This window comes from Seriola dumerili, unplaced genomic scaffold, assembly GCF_002260705.1.
Source record: "Seriola dumerili isolate Sdu_G_001 unplaced genomic scaffold, Sdu_1.0 BDQW01001815.1, whole genome shotgun sequence".
NCBI classification, from domain to species: domain Eukaryota; kingdom Metazoa; phylum Chordata; class Actinopteri; order Carangiformes; family Carangidae; genus Seriola; species Seriola dumerili.
This window is the reverse complement of record NW_019176070.1, coordinates 529,684-554,586: the sequence shown is the minus strand read 5'-3', so window position 1 is coordinate 554,586 and position 24,903 is coordinate 529,684. Positions and strand designations below refer to the sequence as shown.

The following is a 24,903-nucleotide window of genomic DNA, read 5'->3' as shown; positions in this document are numbered from 1 at the left end:
TCTTGTATATAATCCCTGCTTTTTTTTAACCTTTGGATAGAGCCAGGCTAGCTGATTCCATCTGCTTCCAGGCTTTGTGCAAAGCTAGGCTAACCACCTGCCGGCTGAGGCTTCATATTTAGCATTCAGGCACTATTTCAAGAAGGTAAATTGCTGCGTTTCCCAAAATGTCTAGCCAAAATATTAATAATATGTTACTTCATGCACTGTAAGACACAATTTACAAATATGTAGATATTTTCCAGGTATAAATTCATTGTGTTGTTAATTCTAAGAATCTGTTGTAAAATATTTCACCTGGGTATGAGCTACTAAATGGATTTGCTCTTAATAAATTCTAAATAAATATAAATTCAAATTAAATGACTGAATTGTTTAGTAAAATGCATTGAACCTCATTCATAAAGGTTCAGTTGATCTCACCTTGTTAAAACTGCAAAACACTGATATTGCAGAATCATGTAGTTCATCTTAAATCTGGACACCTAAATGTGGTTTTCTGCTGGCCAGCAGAGAGACTCTGAAGAGCAATACCGGTGTACTTGATGCTGCTGCTGAGTGACCTTTCCTTCTAAATGAATTTAAGTTAAATTAACCAGGATCCCACCGCTCACTGGTTTGTTTATGGGTGATAGAGGTTAAGTTGCGAACCACCCTTAAACCCCTCAGTAATGATCATATAATTATCATAAGCACAGCTGGCCTGCCACGCATGGCACCACAGGTGGGCTAGAGGATTGTTGGATGTGTTTTCACACTGCAGGCAGAAAGCTCCTGTCAAGAACTACGATCCAAATACACATCATTATTATATAGCCTACGGTCAGAGCTTAACATGTGATGGAGATGCTGCTTGAATTAAATCAGTGTGACTCGACACCAGACTGTAAACAAACTCTTTCTTCAATCCTGGATTACAGCAGACATAGTATCATGTTCAAGTGTATTTTTTCAGCATCTGACTCACTGATTTCCAAAACACTTTGGAAAAACTAAAGTTTCAAGTTTTTATGTTGAGTCTTTTTGCCATGGTTACTCAACTTCCTTATTAGTTCTTTGATGACCCTTGAGCCGTCATGCCTTTTATTGGGTTCCCAGGCTGTTGAATCCAGTCAATGAATCCAGTATTATTATTAGTGTTAATTAAACTCTGTTGGTGTGAACTAATTGCAAGTGCTTATTTCAATTTATTTTGAAACCACCAGAGATAAAATAACACTGACACACAAAAAAAAAAAATGCAAGGATGAGGATATTCAATGAATCCACACAAGTAGATTCTTTTTTGCCCCAGCCCAGTCTAACATGCATCTGTGCTGTTGCTGCCAATAACTGCAGTTGCTTCTCTGACACATATATGCACGTGTCCGACATAGTGGCATGGCACAAATAAATTCAGCGCTTTTTTCATCACGAGCTGAGACAACAGAGACATTTCTGACCTAGTATCTGTTTTTGTCTAGAGCCTGTTATTGAATGTTTGGGGAAATGAAAGCCCATAAGAGTTTTTACCCTGGAGAAATCTAACAGCCCATCAGTCGACCATCATCATTACTATTGAGTGAAAAATAATGACTTTACTGTAAGTATTGAATGGAATTCCACTAACCTTTATCTCCAGGGCAACTGTGTTGCCTCTACAGTGTCCCACTCACTAATGCACCAAACAGCAACTAACTGCATATACAGTATACAGAAGGATATTAGAATTTATATGAGACACCTCTCGATATAATACAATCCAATTCAACACCACCACTAACTACAGACTCAAAAATTACCATACAGTTGAGTCAACATCTCTCTGTCAACAAAAACTGATTATTATAAGCTTTGCAAAGATCCAGTAAAATTTCTTGCAAGGCTAGCTGCATCTGAAGCTTTTTGCTTTTAAATATCTCAATACAAGGTCGTCTGCATAAATAATAATTGGTTGCTTACATATGAAAATGACACATTTAATTAACATTTAATTTGAGGGGACGCTAACAAATATTTCTAGAAGAGGCATGTGAGTGTGGGTATCTCTTGTATTCTGTGTTCTTACTGCAAATTCTCCCATAAATCAGTGTTAGGCAGAGATGTGTGACTTTAGACTTGATGTGACAACAACATCAGCATAATGCAAAATATTTGGCTAAAAACTCACAGATGGAGATGTGACGATTTCCTTCGGCATTTGAGGTTGAATACAGAACAGTAAATTGAGGCTAGCATTCATGTTCTGTTTTTTTCTGGCTACCTATAGCTTAACCACACGTTAGCTATATACAAAATCTTGATGTTAGCTAGCTTAACATTGCTGCTGTTCCATAATGGCCTGCTTAGGACCCAAAACACAAAGTTTAGAACTTGGACTTGGGATTCATTGCTCTGACTTGGGATTTGACTCATATATCTTATACACATATGAATTACGAAGTGTAAGAGCACCGTGCTGTGTCTCTGTCTCAGTTTACAGCTGGGGATTTGTGTATGAATATTTTTCACATGGCATCTTCAGGCAAATGGGACATTACCTCCTGTTGCCGGTAGTAACAGGGACCCTCCAGCCTTTGATCTGGCTGAGCTCTGGGTCGGCCACATCAATGAGCAAGGGCAACCGTGGCATCCACACACTCATCTCCAGCTGGGCACTCAGGAAGCCATAGGTAAAGTTGAGCATCACCCTCTTCTTTCCTCTTGTCTCTTTTCCATTTACATACACATAGTCACAGCCCTCTGACACCTGGACAAGACAAGAAAGAGAAGAAAGATGAAGGGTGAATGAGCATCTCAAGGGTGTCCTTTGAATCTAGCCCCACCCGCAAAAAAAAAAATCATATACTCAAATGGATCCCTTTCTTTCTGTCAGTCTGTCACGCTGTCACTATAAATGTCTTGATTTGGGGCAAGAAAAGAAAAAAAGTTTAAAAAGTTTAGAATCATTTTAGAATCACTGGACCAGAACTGGGGCTGAACTGCAGTCTAGAGATTTGGATTCGACTTTCTCCAGACCTACAGCAGTAGAGGCTTTTCCATGTAAAGCCCCATGGAAAATGAATAAGAAAGTTTTTAGTTAGAAACTGACAGAGAGGGGAGTGTGAACAGAGGCACCAATACAAATAAGCCGAACCCACACAGACACAAACATATTATTCATTTCGTACAACTTCCAAAGTCTGGCCAGGGAATTGCACTGTGTTTCTGTTCATGTCATGTAAATTCACAACAGTGGTCTCTATGAAACTGTTACCGAATATAAATGAGCTCTGCCTTGCGACTGTTCCTGTAGTGCTGCTGTACTGTAGGTGGGAGTGTTGCCGTCCCCACCATTGAGAGCAATGAGGTGAGACACAGCAGTTGGTGTGTTTTATTTAAGATTGGAGGCCTATCTCCACTGCCGCCTCACTTATCTTAACAAACCAGTGGCTCCACAGAGGTAATTGGAGAGCACTAGACTGGAGAATAGAGTGTGGCACTGGAGAGAGGGAGGTGAAAAGGCGGAGGCAGAAAAAAGTGAGGAAAAAGCAGAAGGAGGAATGACTTCCAAGGTAAGTCAACTTGAACTCCTGTGGAAATGTAGAGGGAAGCCAGTCTCTGAAGACCTTTTCCCATAATGCTGACTGGTCCAGAACAATGTCTCTTATGTCTTGTGCAGCTCTCCACTGTAACTACATGCACTGTGAGGCCAGTGGGCACCTGAAAAATAAACTCTACAAACTTAATTCATGTGGGTTTTTCTACTCAGTAATGAGAAATGTTGATAAAAAATTTAAAAGTCATGCTTTTTTATTTTATTTTTTATACTACCCTGTGGATTACTTTAAACCAGGGCTATTCAACTATCTTGTTCAGGGGGCCACATTTCCTGAAAGCTAAGGGCCTGCGGGCCGGTTGTTTCCCTGAGCTATTCTCATTATGTACACTTGACACAACATGGCACCACATTTTCAAAACTGATATTTTGCCATATTGCGTTTGATTTTCTGCGCAACATAAGCTGCAATATTAAAGGTAAACACATAGTTTTCTACAACACGTCATGTCAGCTGTCTGGCATATAATTTGGTAAATTCTGACATCTCTCACAAAGCTACATCACAGGATTTTTTAAGTTACAAAAAGAGGCAAAATCATAAGCGAGCAAAGAGAATGCAAAAGTTCAAGATGAACTGAACTTGCCTGTGCATTCGATGCCACACAATTAAGGATGGGCATCGTTAAGTTACTGTATCGTTAAGCACACTTCAACAGCGTTGTTTTGAACAAATCCCTCTTACAGACTGATTTTGTAATGATGGAAATGTCAGTATTGTTGTAATGTTCAGTATTTTTAAAAGGTGCAGTAGTTCACCAGCAAACCCCGAGTCACTAAACCCCCCTCTGCTCTGAGAGTGACCTGAACCTGAAACTGAATTTGTGAACGACAGATCAGATAACGCTCTGTCCATTTCAGACTGAATTTAACAACACACTCGGAAAAAAACAGCTGGTTAATGTTTACTTTTTATCATTAACCCATGTTCGTATGATTCAGTTAACTCTGTGTGTGGGCTCCAGGCAGATGATCTACCAGCAAGTCGGTCAAAAATTGTACATTTCAACATCTGTATGTGACGGACTTTGAACATCTAGTTGTTATGGAACGTGGATTGGTAAGTTCTCTCCGCTTGAGGCATCTCTGTGTTTGTGTGTTTGTGTGTGTGTGTGTGTGTGTGTGTGTGTGTGTGTGTGTGTGTGTGTGTGTGGGCTGCACAGTGCTCCAACAGCCTCAGAGAGAGAGAGAGAGAGAGAGAGAGAGAGAGAGCCGTGACAGCTGTGAAAGTTGGGAACGTTTTGACAACAGACACTGCTGTTACTGCCTGGGACCGGTGAAACTGAGCCTCTCTGCAGTCTAAAGGATTTATTGTAGCCAAAACGTATTTGTAATTAAACAATTGATCGGCGGGGCGGTCTGACTTGATTGACGGGCTGGAGTTGCCCTGCGGGCCGCCAGTTGGTAGGCCTGCTTTAGACTTTCATCTTTACTCTTCCAGGGCCAGCCTCCTGTCTGTATGTGGAGTGCCATCAGGACAAGCAAGCCGAGCAGTGGTTGACCAGTTACAGCTAGAAACAGACGTCAATTAGGATCTGATATTGCCTGATTACATTCATCTTGTAAATTACTTACTAATCACCTTGGTCGGCAAGCAGTTACTTTGTATTGTGGAGCAGCTTCCACAGGCATATTAATTCAATTCACAGTAAATATTACATAATACCTAAGGCTTTTAATTCTGTCCTCCTTTTTAGTTATTGTATTTATATCTCTTCCTTTCTGCAGAGCTTTCTGTAAAAAGATCTACAGTAAGTTTGAGAAGTTTAAGTCAGCATATTGAGGCAGGAAAATACAGGATTATACATCGTCACTGGAGTGTGTCATTGTCAGTTAATGGTAAATATTTTGAAGATTACCATGGAGGTGGTTTTTTTCCTGCACGTTTGATGTGTTTACTGTCAGTTCAAAGGAATAATCCTAACACTTGTTCAGCCAGGAAGGAGCGCAGTAAGGTGAAGATGTTCAGGCAGAGTGCAGCAAAATGCAGGAGAGAGACTTTCAGCACAGGCAGCACAAAATCACAAGATGGGCCCTGAATTCAAGAGAGATTTGTTAGCAGTAGTGCATGTCACTAAATCTAAGAGTTAGGGCACTAGACTATATGTGCATCAGTTTAGCCCGTGGCAGTTATGGTATGAAAGATAAAGTCTGTGGTTTCAAGCCTTAACTTCATCTGGTCTGTGGCTTTGGTCGAGCAGGGGTCACTGACAGCAGAAAGCGTTAGATGGCCATTCAGAGACACAATAATAACTGGATTATGTTCCTCTACTGATACAGAAAATCATTACAAGTACAGTCTCCGCTCTTTGGCTCTTTCTCCCTCTCTTAAGCTTGCACACTCGAACTCACCACCTCACACTCGAAAAAGCCAGTGACTGCCGTGTCCTCTAATGGAAACTAATATAATTCCTTTTCTTCTTCTTTCTGCTATTCTTCCTCTATATCCCCCCTCCCTCTCTCTCTCTCTCCTTTCTCTGTGCTCCTACTGTTCTAGTAACATGGATCCATTACACAAAGGTCAATTCACTGTGCTTATGGACTGAGTGGTGGGATCATGAGCTCAGTCTCTAATGCCATATGGAAGAGGCTGCTTTTATCCATGATGCCTCCACACACACACACACACACACACACACAGAGCATAATGGCACAGAGACAGTGAATGTCTTGGAGTCATACACCAGAATGAATCTCATTTTTTAATGCCTCCAAAATTCTGTTTAATTACCGTTAAACATTCAGCAAACTTGCTTTGTATGCAAATTAGGCACGGATGATATATTAAATTCATACTGGTATTAAATAAGAAAGAAACAATTGCTGCAATAGGGGTTTTTTTTTATATAAAAGCTGTTTTTGTTTGAAACTAAGGGATTATATATTATTTGTGCATACTTTACAGATTGCATACACAGTGAATACTTAATGACCAAACTGCCCAGTTTCACATTAGTTAAGATTAACTTGTGGTGTGGTACTAATGCACAAAAGAGAAAATCTACTGAAAAGTCTAAATACCAGCAAAACCCACTGGAGAGTTCCATATCTGGCATAAAAGGAAGGAATTATTAATTTATCACATGCTAAAATAAAAAAAAAGCATACCTGGTTTACACATAGTTTGGAATTTGGTTTGGATCGTGAAATTCACAAACAGCATGGAAATGATTACAGTGATTATTCCAATCCAGGATGACCGGGCCTGTGGTTGGAATGGCTTACCTTGAGTGCATCCTCCTCTGTGGACCGACAGCTGGTGTAGTTGGTCACATCTGTGACTGAACCATTAGCCTCCACAGCCAGAGTTTTCACAGGGACTGACACCATTTTACCCGTCAGCACTGCAGTATTCAAGATATCTGTGTTCTGTGCAGGGAGAAGAGCAAATACAGAGCAGGTTAGTAATGTGGGTTGGTAAAAATGTCGCAGGTTTGTTCACCACCTTGTACAGTAAAAGCGAGGGGGCAGTGGGTTTGGGCTGTTTTGGAAAAAAAATTCACTCTTTGCATTCTTACCTAGAATGAGACTAACTTGTGGATGCTTCTTATTTTTGTGAGTGTAGATTGAAGGATGAGGGCTGAGACTGATACTAGCCAATTTTAGCTCATTTGCTACTTATGAGCTGAAAGATCAAAGAAGTAAATTACATTTTTCCAAAGATGACTGTCTACTCTAACTACACCATATGTTGCACTTTCCACCAACAATTTCAAGTGGATGTAATTTCAAATGCTACTGTAGATTCCCTCAGTATGTTCTGCGCTGCATGTTCAATCTGCACACAGAGAAATATAAAAAAGAAGGTTATCCAAAGTTGAGGTAATTATGAAACATGGAAAAACTAATCTATCTACACGCCTACTGCTTTTTTATAAGAGTGAAGGTAAACAGGAAGAAGACGGGCTTCTGATACATGTGGTATATTGCTATGTAACAGCAACAGGCCCACCATGCAAACTCTAAATATGCAGCTGAACTAATACATTATACAATATAATCACTATTTGTATGGGGGCAGGGATGACAGACAGAGAGTGGGTGTTAGCAAGACTAACAGGGATTAAAACACTCGCAGGCTGACAAACTTGATTCATTTGAATCACACTGATGCAACACTCAACACACAAACCTGGACAGATGTGTTAAAAAAAAACAACACAACTAAAAAGTAATATCTCTTTGATGATAATATACAGTGCATGTCTTTCTCTTACACACCTGGATGAAAATAAGTCCTCTACTGTAGTGTATTACCCACAGATCAAGACTCATATTCACACTAACACCTAAACCTGATTATATTTCTAATCTTCCAACCCGTTTTCCCACATTGTACTGTACAGCTATGTCAAAGCTGAGCAACAGCTTAGCTCTTATGGCTGCATTTTTACACACTACTCCTTCTTCAACAGGGATTTCCAACTACTTTCCAGTCTATAAGAAACGTCTTTTTTTAATCTATTATAGGTAGTGGCAGTTTCTCTCTCTCTCTCTCTCTCTCTCTCGCTCTCTCTCTCTCTCTCTCTCTCTGTGTGACTCTCTGTGTGTGTGTGTGTGTGTGTGGGTGTGTGTATGTGTATAAGAAGCTCAGTGTGGTTTTTTTTTTTTTTTTCCTTCTGATGCTTGTGGACTAAAGCATCAGACAGCACTCGGCAGATGTTGCCCGGCAGCTTCACATTCTGAACTCTGTCGGCTTGACAGCTGCTGACCGCAATTCCAAAAGGACATGCTCTAGTTCAGACGGCGACACTGGCCCAAACATAAGCCACTGGATCAGGGGTAGCACAAAATCAGAAAGCAATATCAACGCTCCGCAGTGCTGGCAGTGCCACACCGAGAGATCTTGATGTCCGATGTTTCCGCAAGCTCTGCAGTAATCTGGCTTGTGGTGATCAAGTTCAGCTCAAGTAGTTCAGCTCTCCTTTAAATCTGCCTCTTTTCTGAAAACAGCGTTATATTTACACTCTGTGGTTTGTCTTGATGTTGTTTGTTCATTCAGTGCCAGATCCTATATAATGCTACACGTAAGAGAGGTAAAAACTACATTAACATGGAGACAACACACAGAAAGTTCAGACAAATCAAATCAAATCAAACACACTGTTGCCTTTCCATCACTTTCTAGTGCAATTGACAATGACATGCAAAGAATTACATGAGTTTATTTTCCTGCAGCTTTTATTCATTTACGTCAAGTGGTGGTGGAGATTCACGTCTGGTTGTAACGTATCTGTTGTCCTATAAATATAAAGCTACAACTATTCTGGTTTAAAAGGAAAAGTGCTACAGCCGACTTTCACTCCACGGTTTCTCCTCATGTGAATCCTTTAAGTGACTGAGATGAAACACATTTGCTCCCCAGTGTTTGTCTGATTCGTGTTGACTGTTGTAGCGGAAGATAAACCTCCTGTCAAAGACAAACATGGATCTACCTAATTTCTGGTGGTTGTTCTGAAAATATAAAGGTTTTTGAGACAAGTACACATAGCAGCAGGGGAACAGTCTAAGCATCAAGAATAATATTGATGCATCACAGATAATACTGTGATCGCAGTGTGTCTTTTGCAAACAGGCAGACGTGATCTCGACAGTGCAGACGTATGATAAACATGGAGATGCACAAAATGTTAAAAAATGATTGGTGACAAAAGTGACAAGCTGCTGACATATTTATTTTACTGCTTTAAAAAGCAAAAATTACTTGTAGCCTAAGACGTTCCAAGACTTTTGCCTTCGCCTGTATGAACTGAAAGACAGAACAGATCATATAAAACATAAATGTAACGAGTGACTAGAACCTCGCGAACAGGTGGACATTTGGCCAACATGGCCAATGTCGAACACTTCCAGATGGCGGAACAAAGATTAGAACATCTGTGCAAGTAAGACCAGCGGATAGCTACAGCATTTTATTTTTTCCTCGCAACCAGGACCGTACTTTTTATGATGCACATTTATGATGCGTCCTCCCAGATGATATCGTCTCACCTTGTTTATATACGTCGACGGAATCATCAGGAAGTTCAGTGTATAAAATTGCCTTTTATTGGGGCAATAAATTCCAGCTTCATTAAGACTGGACACGCTAACATGCCCTGTCTTCATGTTCCACCTGTGACAAAGCCAAGTGACCCGAGGCCTTTGGCTTTTAGAAGCTCCTCCTTCCTCAAACATCAGGATTAATAAGACTACACTCGAGAGAATTGGTCGTTTAGATAATTCAGGGTGCAAGCTGCAGGGAACGCGCAGTTTCTAAATCATAGTGATGAATACACAACCATAAAGTATGTAAGGCACAAATGAGTGCAAACGACATAAGTAATGATATAAAAAAACAGAAGTGTGTGCGTACATATGTGCTCTGTCCATGTGAGGAAAAGAAAAATACACTGCACACATGCCAGCATTTCAAAATTGACACAGATATTGTCCTCACCATGACCAGAGGTGCCAGCCCCACGTAGTCTCTCTGGGTCGTGTAGATCCGCATCATGCCCACATCCTTGACGTTCCCTGGCAACTCCAGACGCCAGGAGATCGTCTGACTCTCAGCCTTCTCCGAAACGTCTTTCGGCACAAAGTCAAGCTGCAAAACCTCCAGAAGACCCCTGTTTGAAGATAAAAATTGAAAATATAATATGCTTAGACAAGTGAAGCTTAGGTAGCGTTTTGCTGAACAGCCAGTGTGGCCGCAATGTGGATATTATGGGGCCAAGCTACTGGTCGCACAAGACCAAGTAAGGCTGGAGCAACGAAACTTCTAAATGTATTTAGTGAAGTAAAGGTGTGTTTTATTGCTTATGAATTCAGAATGTGTTAATAATACTTACTTTTAAAATTAAAACTATATTATGTCTTAGGTTGGACATTCACTGATACACAGTACTGATTTTCTGTACATGTATAGTAAATATAGGAATGTGCTGTTTTGACATTTTCATTTACTATTAATTCAGAAGTGATAGCAACAACGTGGCTGTTTATGTTATTGAACTAAATTCAATTTAAATTAAGTGTTAAAAGTGGAGAGTAATTAAACATGAATTAGAAATTTTGTTTGTGTCCGCCCACATACAGTTCAAGATTTAGCTGCTGAATGTTTAACTGCGATGTTTTGTTTGAGAGTAATAATTGTGAGTTTAAAAACATTGTTAGCACCTTTTGAAAGAGGTCCATTTAGTGTAATCTTAGACTTTATTAGGCTAATTACTAGAGTTGGTTCAGGTTAGATAACAAAATCAAACAGTCAGTCAGTTTTCAACAGAAACATGCTGAATATTTGTGATTAAACCTCTGAAAACGTTGTATTTGACATTTTTCATAGAACCCTGTCTAGTGTCGAGAGGTAAAGGCAGTTCAGTACAACAGAGGCAGAAGGGGCTGAGGTAAGGCGTGTGCTCTCTCATGTTCCTTGGAGGAGAAATGTAAATGTTTGCAAAGACATTTAGACACTGCCTGTAAAAATGAAAGACATAGAAATTGCTCCGACTTTCATGCAAAACAAACAGCAGAGTTTAAACCGTAAGTGAACGCAATACAAAAGAGGTCTCATTTCCATCGGCAGACGGAAGAACAAGGTGAGAGTCTGAAGGGAAGATTAAGTGAACTGGCAGAGATTTCAGCCAAATATTCTGGTCAAAGGATTGTCAAAGAAATACCATTTGATGTTATTTGATGCTGGAGAGAGCATGTAGGCATACCTGCCAGTATGAACAGATCAAAGGGGAAAATAGAGCTGAATGTGAACGGAGCTGTGGCACTTTGAAGTGGAGTAAAACTTTGCATAAAGCAAAACAATGAGCTTCTGTACAACTCACATGTAATTAGAGGTCACAACTGTTGAAATCACCAGCAGCGAGGACAAACGCAAGCATGTAAAATAGATCTCATATTAACATAAAAAAATATTCATGCTCTATCAAAAGGAACTTTTTTGTAATAACGAATGAGGAGTAACACATTACGAGAAGGTTATGTGTGGCGCTCTCGGTCACTTATGAGTGTGTGCGTCCGGAAGCTTTGGACTAGTCTTTCTCGTCAAACAACAACAAAGATGAGAGTTACACGACAAAACTGATCCCACAATCATGTTTGTATACCGAGTATGAAGGCAGCAGCAGCAGCGTCTTGCTAATTTAGCTTAGCATAATGACTAGAAGCTGGGCGAAATGGCTAGTCTGGCCAAAAAATAGCTTGGCACATTATCCCCTGTAAAAGTACAAATTTTTTTGTTGTTGGAATGAATCAAACTAGTTTCTTCCCCCTGTTTCCAGGCTTCTCAACTAACTCTTGTCAAAGATGGTGATTAAACATTATTTCCCAAAATGTATAATTATTCCTTTAACAGACGGTTATAAAATGTTAACAATTAGACAAAACTAGAAAATAGTAATTCTACTGAGATATTGTATGTAATTAAAATAAGTGAATGTCAAATCTCTGTTTCTGTACCCTTGTAACATGCCTGCAGTCATGTGTGTCTTTGGAAAATGTACTTAAAAGCAAGCAAAATAATTAATGAATTTCAAATAAACATACTTTCTTTGACGTGATCCTTGTCTTTAATAAGATGGACTCAGACGGATTTTAAATGGACTACAATGATCCACTCTGAAAACAGTATGTGTGCGTGAGAGGGAGACAGAGAAACATAGAAGGGGTTAATGCCCCTATTTCCTGGAAATCTGTCTATTAAGGGGGACTTTAAACCCCTGGACATATCATCACTTCAAAGCACAGTAGTAAGAGAATCTGTGTGTGTGCGCTTCTGTGGGTGTGTGTGTGTGTGTGTGTGTGTGTGTGTGTGTCCTGGTGGGAGCTCAGTGCAAGGGACACGACTTGGACTATCTCTCCTTCCTAATCTCCCCTTCAGAACGTGCAAGCGCTTAAGCCTGGATAACGTAGCCGTGATTATGGATGATTACAGATAAGTGGGTCGGACGGACGCCGGGTGGTGTGTGTGTCTGCGTGGGCGGGAGGTTGCTGGGCAGAGGTGGCTGCTGGTGTGTGCCCCCACCAGCATCAGGAAACACTGATGAAATCAACTGGTGTGTATTAGGCAGAGAAACAGGCAGAGAAATTGCTATGAAATGAATATTCATTTACAAATAAGTCAAAGAAAGAAGAAGCACTTCAGCTGCGCTTTGATCTATTTACTGCTGATATTCAAATGTCTCATTTACAATTTATTTTAGTGAATCTGGAGAGTGAAACTGGTGATCCTACAGGGTGGAGATGAGAGTTCATCCTACTATCCGACAGTTTCATATACGTATATGTGCTTTTGATGTATTGGTGGTATTTTGGTGGACTTTGTCTGATTCCTTTGTGGAGAAATCATTTTAAAGAATGATAACTGGTTTAAAGAAAGTTGAAGGAAGTGAGTAAACTAAGTTAAGCTGAGCTGCATTATGTCAAACTAAGTTGATTTTTCTGGAAGTGTGAGCCAGCTGAGAAAACAGGAGGCCCCAATTATCAATCTTCTATTTCTGAGCATTGCTGTATCCAATTATCAGCTTCACTGCATCCAAGTAAAAACTAAACACAGCCTTACGGCTCGAAATAACTGAAATCCAGGCATTGAGGATTAAAACAACACAGAAAAAAAATTTCTAAAATAGTTACATGATGATATGGATTTATTCCTCCCATTGCTGTTTTACAATGTCTTTGTTACCGCAGTATCATCTTAATATTCTGCAGTTGTCAGACCCCATGCTGACTTTAGAAAAATGAGTGTTAGACATCAACTGTCTGTAGAGGTGGTCAGTTTTTTTTTTTCTAGCTAGAAGAATTTCTGCATGAAATAGGATTTGCAAAAGGCAGAGCAGGTATAAATCTAATATATAAAACTAATTTCTTGTAATGCAGATTTCTTTCAGATACACATGGGTACGCTCTTAACTCTACGGACGAAAAGCAAGAATACAACATGGAAACTGACACAATAACTGATTCTTTTACACAGACTATAACTAAATTTTCTGTTCTTGCTTACAGTCTGTGCACCAGCACAAGAAAACAAGGCCACAAATGATTACTTTTTCCCTGGGAAAGAATTTATTCATTTTCAATTTGTCCCTGCTCCGCGAAGAGAATGTAGAGAGAAAGTAACGTTGAAGATGTTTTTTCATGACATCTGATCACATTCCTGTATGGGAGCAGTTGGGGATTATTGAGATCTCAGAAAATAAAGGCCATACGAGACAATAAGTGATAAAAGATGGAGATTGTTTTGGTTTTTTTTCTATGTGTAGAGAAAGAAGTTTTACTAGGGGCTGCTGAAAACGCACAGATGTCTTATGCTGTGCACGAGTAACCAAACATGCAGCGTACTGACCTCTTAGCGGTGATAGCGACCTTCCTGTGGCAGACGACAGAGACCATGTTGGGGGACGCTCCTCTGCCAGGCTCCACCAGAATGTCCCACAGCGCTGAGTCGCTGGGCCGCGCTGCACTGAAGGACAGACCCGCTTTTACTGTCGCCCTGCAGTAAATACAGACACACATACATACAAAGTCTAGTTAGTTACAAAGCAGAGCATACATTTTAATCTCGACTATTAGTGTACTCTTTCAGAGAGTCTCATTAACCAACTTTAATGTGAGTTGTGTAACGTAAAAGAATAAAGTAAGCTTCATACACCAACAACACATTACCAACGAACAACTGACACTGACACTGTACAATACAGGGTGATAATGCTCCAACACTGCACAGAAATATCTCAACTGTGACCATGTGTGTATTTTGTATTAGCACTACAACAAATCTTTGCTTTCGTAAAAGTCATCTCTTTGTATCTGCGGCGTGCATTCTGCACAGTGTGCGTGCACATTTGTTTGCAAAAGCATGTGGGTTTTTTTTCCTGTGTATACATGTACATGTTTTGTATGTGTGGTGATTTGTGTAATTAGCCCTTATATTGTGCCAAACGAGGTGAGTCACTGACAGACTGATGTGTCGCAGGCTGCCGGCAGACTGAGAATTAGCAGGAGTATTTAATTCCCATTAGCCCTGGGGAGAACTGGGAATCAGTTAATCAGATGTCTGATTCAGACACACAAATCAGTCTGCTGGGAGAGACAAAATGCTTATTATGAATGATGTGAATGGACCAGACAGTCCTGGCGGTCCAGCAATCACCAAGGACTTTGTTTTTTAAAGCACACCTCCCTCTGATAATGATAATGATGTTGCGTCAAATATCCTTGGACACGGTCATATAGCAGTTATACGAGTTCCAGGCTGAAAAGTAAAACGAGGGACAGGAAACTCTTCTGATCCACATTAAAAAATGCACCAATTCCCTAATCTGCACTCACACAGACACCTAGCTACAGGGTGGGAGCCTCATGTGTTTCGGAACAGGCCAATTTTTTTCATGGCAAGGATTCAACAAGGTGCTGGAAACCTTCCAGAGGGAATTCAGCCTTTGCTTACTGGAGAGCATCACTTAGCTTCTGCAGATTTGTCAGCAGGATATTCATGCTGAGAATAATTTGAAAAACCTCCACCTCAATAAGATGCTGCACACTGTGGATGCCTTTGAATTAAAGTCGTTGAAACAGTCTTGAGAGGATGTGTGACATGCTAGAAGTATGCACCACGCAAAAGGTAGACAGCAGCCATGAAAGGATGCTTATTGTCCACGAAAGGCGAGGTAAACACATTCACAGTGCCATTAAACCTCCGTCACCCGTCTCATCGGTTGATACCAGGAAGGACAGATCCACACTTTCATTATGTCTACCACAAAACCATTTGCTGCCATCAACAAGTTCAGACACAAACTTAGGATTTATTAGAACAAGTTTTCTGCACTACTTTCTAGCAGTGGCCCTCTAGCCCATCCATCCTTTCATGGTCTGATAGAGAGAGATTAAATCCATATACCAATTACTGAAAAATTCTAATGTGGGAATAATCATAATTAGCATATTATACTTTTTTTATTGCACATTTGCTGTCCAGTAATGGTTTAGAGGGGCAACCTGCTATTTTACAGCACATTATCTCTTTCTGTTATAACAACCTGTTGTTTGTCTGCAAACAGCTGAAGAACATTCAAACTGAAAAGATGGAAAGACACTCACACACAAAATCTATTCATGCTAGAATAATGGTCAGTATGTATAACCATGTTCAACACACACACACACACACACACACACGTCCATATACACACGCTCACAAATACTGATTTATGATCAAAGAGCAACCAGACTAATCAATAACCAGTGAAACTGAGGTCAAGGTCAAAGTTGTGTGACGGACACAATACAGTATGCATGAGCGCTCGTACACACACATGCTTGTACTTCTATCTTTGTGAGGACACTCATTGACCTAATGCATTCCCTAGCCCCTCACCCTAACCATCACAACTGAATGCCTAAACCTAACCCCAAACTAAACCTCATTCTAACCCTAACCCTAAAACCAAGTCTTAACCCTCAAACAAGCATTTGAAGGTATATCAGTAGAGGACCAGCCAAAATGTCCTCACTTTTCCAAAATCTCCTCAGTCTGTCAGGAAAAAACTATTTTTGGTCCTCACAATGTAGCATTTACAAGTGCGCACACACACACACATACACACATTTCCCGGAGACTAGCTCGAACCACAACCACTACCTGTGTAACCCTAACCCTTGCTCTAACCTTGACCGCTGACAAAAATTAGATTAAACCCAATCTGGTACACAGCTGTAGTCCCCAGTTGGACAAGCTGACCCCAGTTAACTGGTCTTTAGTCTGACATTAGTCCCCAAAAGTAGCTTAGGGCAGAAACACACACACACAAACAGTGCAACTGGTCTATGAAGCACATTGGCAAACTGACAATTCAGCTAGTGCTGGATAAAGACACTTCTGGATCAAAACCTTGTAGCCAATGGCAAAATCTCCACATTACTATTTTCATTTACGATTTCAATGAATGTTCAAGATTCAATGCACATATAAACACTGATTTTATCACACATAAGGCAAATCAAGATAACAAATCAGAAAAACCTCATTTTGGAAGATGTTAGTTTTGTCGTTTTTCTTATCTAAATTTTTCTCTCTTTAAAAAACAGGTGATCATTTGATTTTCAGATCAAACTAACAGATGTTTTAGCATATCAGACCCAAACTAACCATATCCACTGACTCATTATCTTGGTGCTTGTCCAGCTCAGTGTGGCAGTAACAACAGCCCCTGATAACCACCCCTGCCAAGGGTGCAAACTACTTCAGCCAGCTCCTGTTGAGTGCGGAGGGGTTTTAACTCAATGCCAGGATCTTCCTGTCCCGGATCACTGGCTTTCTCACCCACAAGCACACACCAGCCTCCCTGTGGAGTAACCTCATTTCGGGCACTTCTATACTCGCTCTTTGTCTTTGTCATTCACTACCCAGAGTTCATGACCACAGGTGGGGGACAGAATGGATATCGACCCATAAACTCTTCACCACTGTTTTACCAAGCTCTTTCAATCTCTTTGTTTAAAACTGTGAAAGCTGGAAAGCTCCCAACTCTGTTGTTTGCCTGTTAATTCCATTAGCCGTTCATGCGGAAGTGAGGGACGATTTTTTTCCGGTAATTTGTTATCGGAGGACACTTTGTGTTTCCCTAATATTACATTCAAACATTCAGCTTAAGTACTGTTTATTTTTATTTTTTGATGTTAGACTCTTATGTGTGCAGAGAAAAATATACAATTTTGCTTCTTTTCTGCTATTTCTACCAAAAATAATATCAAGATCACAAAATGTTTGTTATTCCATTTGATAAATGCATGCGAAAACAGTGTGTTTATGTGCTGTCTGTGTGCTGAACAGGTGGATGTAATGGCCTTGCAAAACATACGCATGCACCACACACACACACACAGATGTACATGGTTAATCCTGGCAGTCAGCCCAGATCATCTCTACCCCAAAGGGTTAACCCTCTTGATTCATTTTCAATCAGGGCGACAGATTATCTGGCCTAACCCTGCTGGAGTGGACTCAATCTTGGGCCAAAGAGTGAAGTAGAGCACGGATTTCTCCCAGGAGGAATCAATCACTTTGCCAAGCTCCTCAGAGCTAGCCTTCAACTTGGACTTAACTGCTGGACTCTGTCCCCTCTTCTTGTCCAATCTCATTCTGGATGTGGCAGTGGGTCAGAAATACACAGACTGAAATCACTGACCTGACTGGGGGGAACTTCAGCGCTACGGTCAGTGAGTCCAGGTTTGGGAAATATCAGGTGAAGAGGCTGTAAATCCTTCCAAATAGTCAAAACAACAGCAGATGTTAAAGGGTCAGCGTCTCTCTACCAAATTGTATTCACGTAATTTCAACAATGCCCCATTTCAGGTCAGTGGGTCTGTGTGTTTGTGTGTGTGTGCAAGCGTGTCACTGTTTGTGTATGATGTTTGAGAAGAGGACTGGGATTGACCGACACACAGCCACAGGTTTAACTGCGTGTCCTATGGATTAATACACATATCTTAACATTTCTCTCCATTTGCCTGCATCCTGCTGCAGATTACCATGGCGCTGGTGCGTCTGCAGCATGATATCACTAAATCATGGGATTAGAGAGAAATTTGTCTTGCGTTTCAAACAAAACCATTAAGCTGAGTAAAGACTGGAAACAGAAACCTCACTGTGGTGGCTTTACACTTTACTGATCTGAAACATGCTGATAAAAACAATTTCACTCCACTCAGTGATGTGCATCAAAAGGCAGCAAGTAGAAACGTTCACAGCAGACTGAACCGTGTGTTTCAATGTGACAGGGCTGCTTTTATATTAAGTTCACTTTTCTCCAAAGTAGTCAGGAAGATGTTAGTTATTTGTTTCCTGCGCCATTAAATAGATGCATTATTTATGAAGTCAAATACCCAGAGAACCTTGTTGAAATGTTAGTGGGATGTTGAGATATGAAAACTGGTGAATCATTTCCCAATTATTTCCCTGTTTATGGAGGAGTGCTCTCCATAACTCCCCCTCTAACTGAGAAGTTGAGCAGACAGGATATAACATGTCAGTAATTTATGAAGCCAGTGAAACTGGCAGATAACACAAGTCGTGTTGGCGCTCAAGCATTTCACGGCGTGGCCTTGATGGTGAGCCATATCAGTATTCGAGTGCCTTAAGTAACCATTTAAATGCATGGAGCTTATCCCTCATGAAGATGCTCAAATATACTGTACATCATGATGATTCAACTTGGTTTCTGTCTCTTTTTCTGCTTCACATGTTTCAGTGATGATTAAACTTTATGCGACTCCACCTAAACTCTCATCTCTGCAAACTCAGCAACATAGTTGAATAATTCTTATGTTTTCTGGGGGTGACATTCTTCACTAAACACCATCTGAAGGGCCAAAGCATGATGTTGGCATACTTACTACAGTATGTGTTTAAACTGCTTTAGTGTAATATTTGTTTATTCCAAAATGAAAGGGCAGACACAGGCTTTCGAGATACCTAAATAGCTATGCAAATATGGCAGCAACATCACCACAGTGCATACAAAACAGCCAATAAAATGTAATTTTGTAGGACTAAATACATAAAAACCCTAACAATACAGCTTTTGAATGAAAAGAGTGTAAATGCCATGTTTAATTGTCAGCATGGAAGACTGGAATCTCAATTTGGTTATGAAGCACTGCGACTTGAATTCCCCTCAAAAACTTAAGGCTTGACTTCAGATCTGCACTGACAGATTTGAGATTTGGCTTGGACTTATCTCAAATTACCAGAGGCTTGGCTTGGTCTTGCGCCGAAAGAACTCAAATCACTTCGGCAATGTACCCACATTATCAGAGGCCAGGGTAAAATTTAATGTAAGAGGATAGGTCAGTGTCCAATAGGTGCTCAGCTGAAGAAAATGTATTACAATTCCCACAGAGTAATGAACAGGTACTAGAAAGGTACATTTTTTATTCACTGTATGTTTAAAAAGATCCCTAGAACTTTGTGATGGTGATGTTTTCCACTGAAGTAATTGTTTGACATTTTGGGAAATAGACTTATTTGAAGATGAAATACCACTCTCATGTCCACGTCTCAGACATTTGAGACTACAGCCAACAGCTGGTTATCTTAGCTTAGCATAAAGACTGGAAACTGGGTGAAACAGCTAGCCCAGCTCTGACTGAAGCTAACAGAATTTACCAAAACATACCATTTAGAGCACAATAATTAAAAGAAAAAAAAGAGGGAAGATCTCTCACCTGAGTGTGAAACTTTCCAGGGTAGATGTACTAGCTAGGAAGATGTAGAAAGTTGCCACATCGGTGGTCTTCAGGGGCTTGGAAGATGTCTGGATCACCACGGCGCCTCCGAGTCTCAGCCGAAGGAAGGTGGGGTTTCCGGGTGGAGTCCTGAGCAGATTAACACTTCCTATCCGCCTCATGGGTGTCCCTGATCCCCCAGAGTCTCTTCCTCTTCCCACTCCTACACGTTGCAGGCTGTCCTGCGGGGTACACTGGCCTGTCTGGTCCCTCCGACTCTGGAAGTAGACCTCCACTAGGTTCCCCTGAAGCCCCTTAATTCCTTCGGTTTTTCCAGCTTCCCTGCTGGAGCTTCCTGATCGGCTGGCCGAGCTGAACCAGACAGGTTCTGGCTTCAGCTGTGCCACACAGAATCCACCTGGAGACACCAGGCACGCCCCACGAACTTCCCTCGTCTCCCAGAAGGCGTAAGCCGTCACACAGTGAGCTCCGTCCTTTGCCTTGACTCCACCGCTTGTCTTCCCGTTATCTTCCCCAGACCCCATCCTTTCTTGCCCAACAGCGATGTTGCTTTCTGTGGGCATGTGGAAGAGGATCTTAACAACAGGAGACGAGGAACGAACCTGGCGGCCCAAAATGACTGGCAGGATCCTGCGTCCACTGAAGAGCAGGTCCGGAGGGATCGGGGCGTCTACAGTCAGGGGGCCATAAGAAGCGTTGACAGCGGACTGGAGGACCCCAGCACCTGGGCCAGTGATGAGGAAAGTCTGAGTGTGGCCCTTCAGGGTGGAGTTCCCTGATGGCTCTGGACTGTCCTGCCTCAAAATCACATGGTCCACATTGAGGACCTGAAAGTTGACGGTGGGATAAACCGGAGATGGTGTGGAGGACGTCCCGAGATCTTCAGCAAACTTCTGACTCTCAGCCACTGGGGGGGGGGGGGGGGGGAGATGTATACAAAGAGAGCTTAGCACAGTAACTTCATTTCAGTGTTAGGTGTCAAATCTGTTGATACAAATATTTGTCACTTACAAAATCATTCTGTTACTGTAATTGCAAACATTTGATGGGGATGACAGGAGGACGAGGGGTTGAGAAAGGGATCACAGCTGAAGAAACACAGGTTAGGGTGGAGGACAGAGGTGGGGGTTGTGTGCCAAAAGGGTCATCTTAAGGAACCAAGGGTGATAAAGTTGACTCTAAAGTCAATGAGTCAATGCAAGTCAATGCATCAAAAATGGTTCATTCCCTCACGTTGTTCCTGCACTGAAAAAGAGGATAAAGCAAAAAAGGTGTTTATGGTGGAGGAACGTGAGAACTGAGACAAACAGGAGAGAGAGAGAGGTGTTAGGCACGTCTGAATAGGCTGGAACAGAAAATTGAATGAGTTGGAGGCAACTGTAATCCTGTCTCTTAAAACTGTGCTCGCTGCTGGATTTGATGAACTTTTGCACATCAGACATCTGCGAAAAAATAACTTAAAAAGCAATTACTGCATCATTATGAACATTAACTTTTAGGATCATCAAAACTGCTGCGTAATGATGAAGATTAACTGATTTTTTTTAATAGTTTTATGCTCAGCGCATTTTTGGGCTCTCTGTGCTTTTCAAGCGACTGCAAACTCCGGCTATTCCTGTCCCTAAAAAGGTGAAAGGATTTATTCACATTTGTCCTTCGCCAACCACTGCATTTAGCAGTCTAATGATGGCACTCATTGTAGCTGGAGTGATGGAGAAAAAGATCATATATACTGTCATTTTGATGTCTAGCCTGTGCCATGTAACCAGATGGTAGCAATTATGGTAAATCTACAGGTTGCGGATGAAATGTTCAGCTAAATGAAACTCTAAATGACTCTATTTCAGGAGATTAAACTCATTATATTTGTCATTGTAGTTTTCTTTTCTAGCAATGAAACACAATATTACTTTGTGTACAACTCTTATGTGGGATCCTGTGCACCAAAGGTCTCAATTATACTTGTCCATTGACACAAATTACACTTTCCACTCTCAACATACCACTTCTACGCAATGCAGTAAAAGGAATGGCAAATACAGCATCTGAGCATTAAAAGGCTCTTGAAACTTCCAGGATGCTGTATGTGACAGCTCCCACTTCCTCCTGCCAAAGACACTTGGTACTTTGCCATCCTCCATGTTGAAGCGCTCCGGAATTAATGTGTGTTATTTGACTTTCCCTTCCCTCAGAAAAATAACTTATCTAAAGGCAAATGCAGTGAGTGAGTAAGTTATATATCATTCTTTTTCTGATTTTCAAACCATATTTCATGAATACATCTATATGTAAATCAATTTTCTTCCTGAAGGGAAAGGAAAGTCTGTGAAAAAAAAACACAGATGTCAGAGTTAATATTAAAAATGTAGCATTCAGAAAAGCACACGGGAAGCTGTCTTTATATATTCCAGAGATCACACTGATGTTGTAAGGAGTTTCACATTAAAGGCCAAAATAGATACTGGCTGATGCACATCATTTCTCCATGATGTCTGCAGATTTAAGGCAAACCAGAGGTAAAATGAAACAAAATGCAAAAGGTGATTGAACTGTGTAATGAGTTTTTTACTTTCTATTTTTGGATCCCTGCTGTTAATGATGTTTGTTTATACAAATTCTTTTTAAAAACCCTTTGAAAACCCATGAATGGATTTCTATTACATCTGGTGAACAGATAGGCTCTAGGCCAAAGATCGACTAATTAAATTTCTATGATGATCAACATCCGGGATTATTAAACAATTATTAGATTTGAGCCATAAAAAGGAATTCATTGTTAAAAGATAATAATCAAGGGACTGATTCCAAATTTTATATTTAGTCTAAAAGTGTTAGAAATGTTTAGTTTAATGTTTGTGCTTTCTAGTTTAAATTCTGTCTAGTTTATTTTAACATCAATATTCTATTCAAACAAGGATGAGGGAGATGTGAGAATAATTTTTTTTATGTTTTTATCGATAAGCAGGACCCGTGCTCTCTCAAGGTTGTAAATCCATCTTAAAATATACCCTCGCACTAAATAACTCCCCCATCACATGGCTATATATCGCAGGTTAGAGCAGTTAATGGACTGAAGAGGACATAAAGAGGAAACTCATTCTCAGTCTGGTTCAAAACAGGTCACCAACATGTGTGATCTTAAAACGACTGGAGAAGGGACATGATTCATACTGAGAATATGATCACACACTCATATGTTGCTAGTAAATATTAGACTGTGGGAAAATTAATGCAGATTTCCCAAAATCCTTTGATAAAAGTAATGTTATAAACCCACATTATTTCTGTCTTAGTTACAGTCTCAGATCTGAAATGAGCCCACTGCTGATGTACACTGCTGTACATCAGTAAAAGTATTTCTTATTGATTACATATTAATTTGGTGAACCCTGGCTGGATTCCCTGAAGTATCTTGACTTGTGATATTCCGAGAAAAATGAACTATTTGAAATATTTGAACTACTATTGTAAACGTTAGTTCAATCTCAGACAGGCTCGCTGACACAACAGGCGGTACATCTGTGACTGGACTGAAAGATAAGGCTGTCATGCATATTCATGGCTCCCAAGCAGAGAAGATATCAAAGGCTGAACCCTATCACTTAGACACGCATTAAGAACACAGCTGCACAGCTGAGTCCTCCACTAGCAGGAATACGACAGTCATATGTATGAAAAATGCACACGCAGATATCATGTGCAGATATATAAATCCAGGCAATCTCAGAAAGTAGTCTTTCGCATGACATCGGTATCACAGAGACAGACAGCTTCCAGTGCAGGTTATCTTTAAACAACCAGAGAAACAGCTGTGCAACCGCAGCTTCAGGCCTCTTTAATCCCACAGATGCACACTGGAGAGCACGTTGTTACTTTCATTTAGACAGAGGGACAATGAAATGGGCAGAGGCCATGGCTAGTAACCATAAAACCTAGAAAATTTAAAAAAGTTACAACCCTATATACTTAAAAAAAAAAACCTGAACACATCATGCAATGAAATGGTTTCATAATCCCAGTGTGAACATTTTACGAGCTGTTTCTATTTTTTAAGGGTCATTTCTCAAACACTTCCTAATATACACAACCAAATAGTCTTTTAGTGGGCCTCCTTAAAGTTTGTGCTCATAATAGCCTAAAGCCAAACAGCAGTCTGCTGCACCATCTTGTGCACATTTGAAATCACGCCAGAATCATGACTTCAATAAAAGGGGGGGGGGGGGGGGGGGGTATTAAAGCAAACCTAACATATCCAGTTTATATGTGTGTTCAGATCATCAAAGCAAACACAAGAGTATATGTACTCGTTTCATATTCATTAATGTCTCCTTGTAAACACAGCTGAAGCCTTTGAGGTACACCCAGTCCAGTCCAATGATCTTCATATATGTAAGGCGTTTACATCTACACGTTCTTTTTGGTGTGCTCCAGCACAAATGAGGCAATTCAGACCAGTGAGCAAATAAAAGCAGAAGCTGTTTATCACTCACCCAAAGAGCAGTCACAAATCTCACCTTTAACAGCTGTGAGAACAGCAGCCGCGACAACAGGGAGCAATGAGCGGAGGGGAGAGTTGAGCTTCATTTCAGCAAAGTTGCACGCTGTGGCCATCCACTCTGCTCCGCGCTCCGGGGCGCACCGAGGTAAGCTTTGGTGACTGTCTGCACTCGGCTGGAAGAAAGCGCTGGAAACAAATCATTACATTGTCTGATGTCCGGTGAAGTTACTTCCTCTGACTGTAGCGGATCAGGTGGGGGTGGGGAAAAAAAAAAAACACTGGTTCACTTTCTTATCCACATTAAAGCCTCTTCTCTTCTTGGTGCGTCTGTGTTAGTCTTCTCTTCTCTTCTGGTTTCTCTCAATGATGAGAGGGATGATTCCCCTCCAGTAGCACTGCTCTAGCCGACTAGGTAGGACAGCAACAGGCTCGGCTATTCCCATGATAGAAATCAGTAAACATGTGCCGTCTGTCAGATTAACGAGAGCCACGTGGGTAATCGCCGGTAGGGGAAGAGCTGCGCGCAAATTAAATGCACATGAGGTCAAGAGGATCAGCGGTGTCTCCACGAGTCATTTTAATG

The 24,903-nt window shown here is 40.9% G+C and overlaps 1 protein-coding gene across 1 annotated transcript in view; it reads right to left on the bottom strand.

Annotated features, from left to right (window-relative positions):
- The window catches only part of LOC111238958 (transmembrane protein 132D-like), a 30,111-nt gene extending 5,705 nt beyond the window's left edge, over positions 1-24,406 (bottom strand). Inside the window, exons 1-6 of the mRNA XM_022768695.1 lie at positions 24,337-24,406; positions 19,802-20,729; positions 13,920-14,066; positions 10,017-10,188; positions 6,803-6,946; positions 2,520-2,728 (exon numbers count right to left, since the gene is read on the bottom strand). Coding sequence (XP_022624416.1) covers positions 2,520-2,728; positions 6,803-6,946; positions 10,017-10,188; positions 13,920-14,066; positions 19,802-20,729; positions 24,337-24,406 — 1,670 coding nt within the window. The remainder of the gene's footprint in view (positions 1-2,519; positions 2,729-6,802; positions 6,947-10,016; positions 10,189-13,919; positions 14,067-19,801; positions 20,730-24,336) is intronic.
- Between the last annotated feature and the right edge of the window lie 497 nt (positions 24,407-24,903).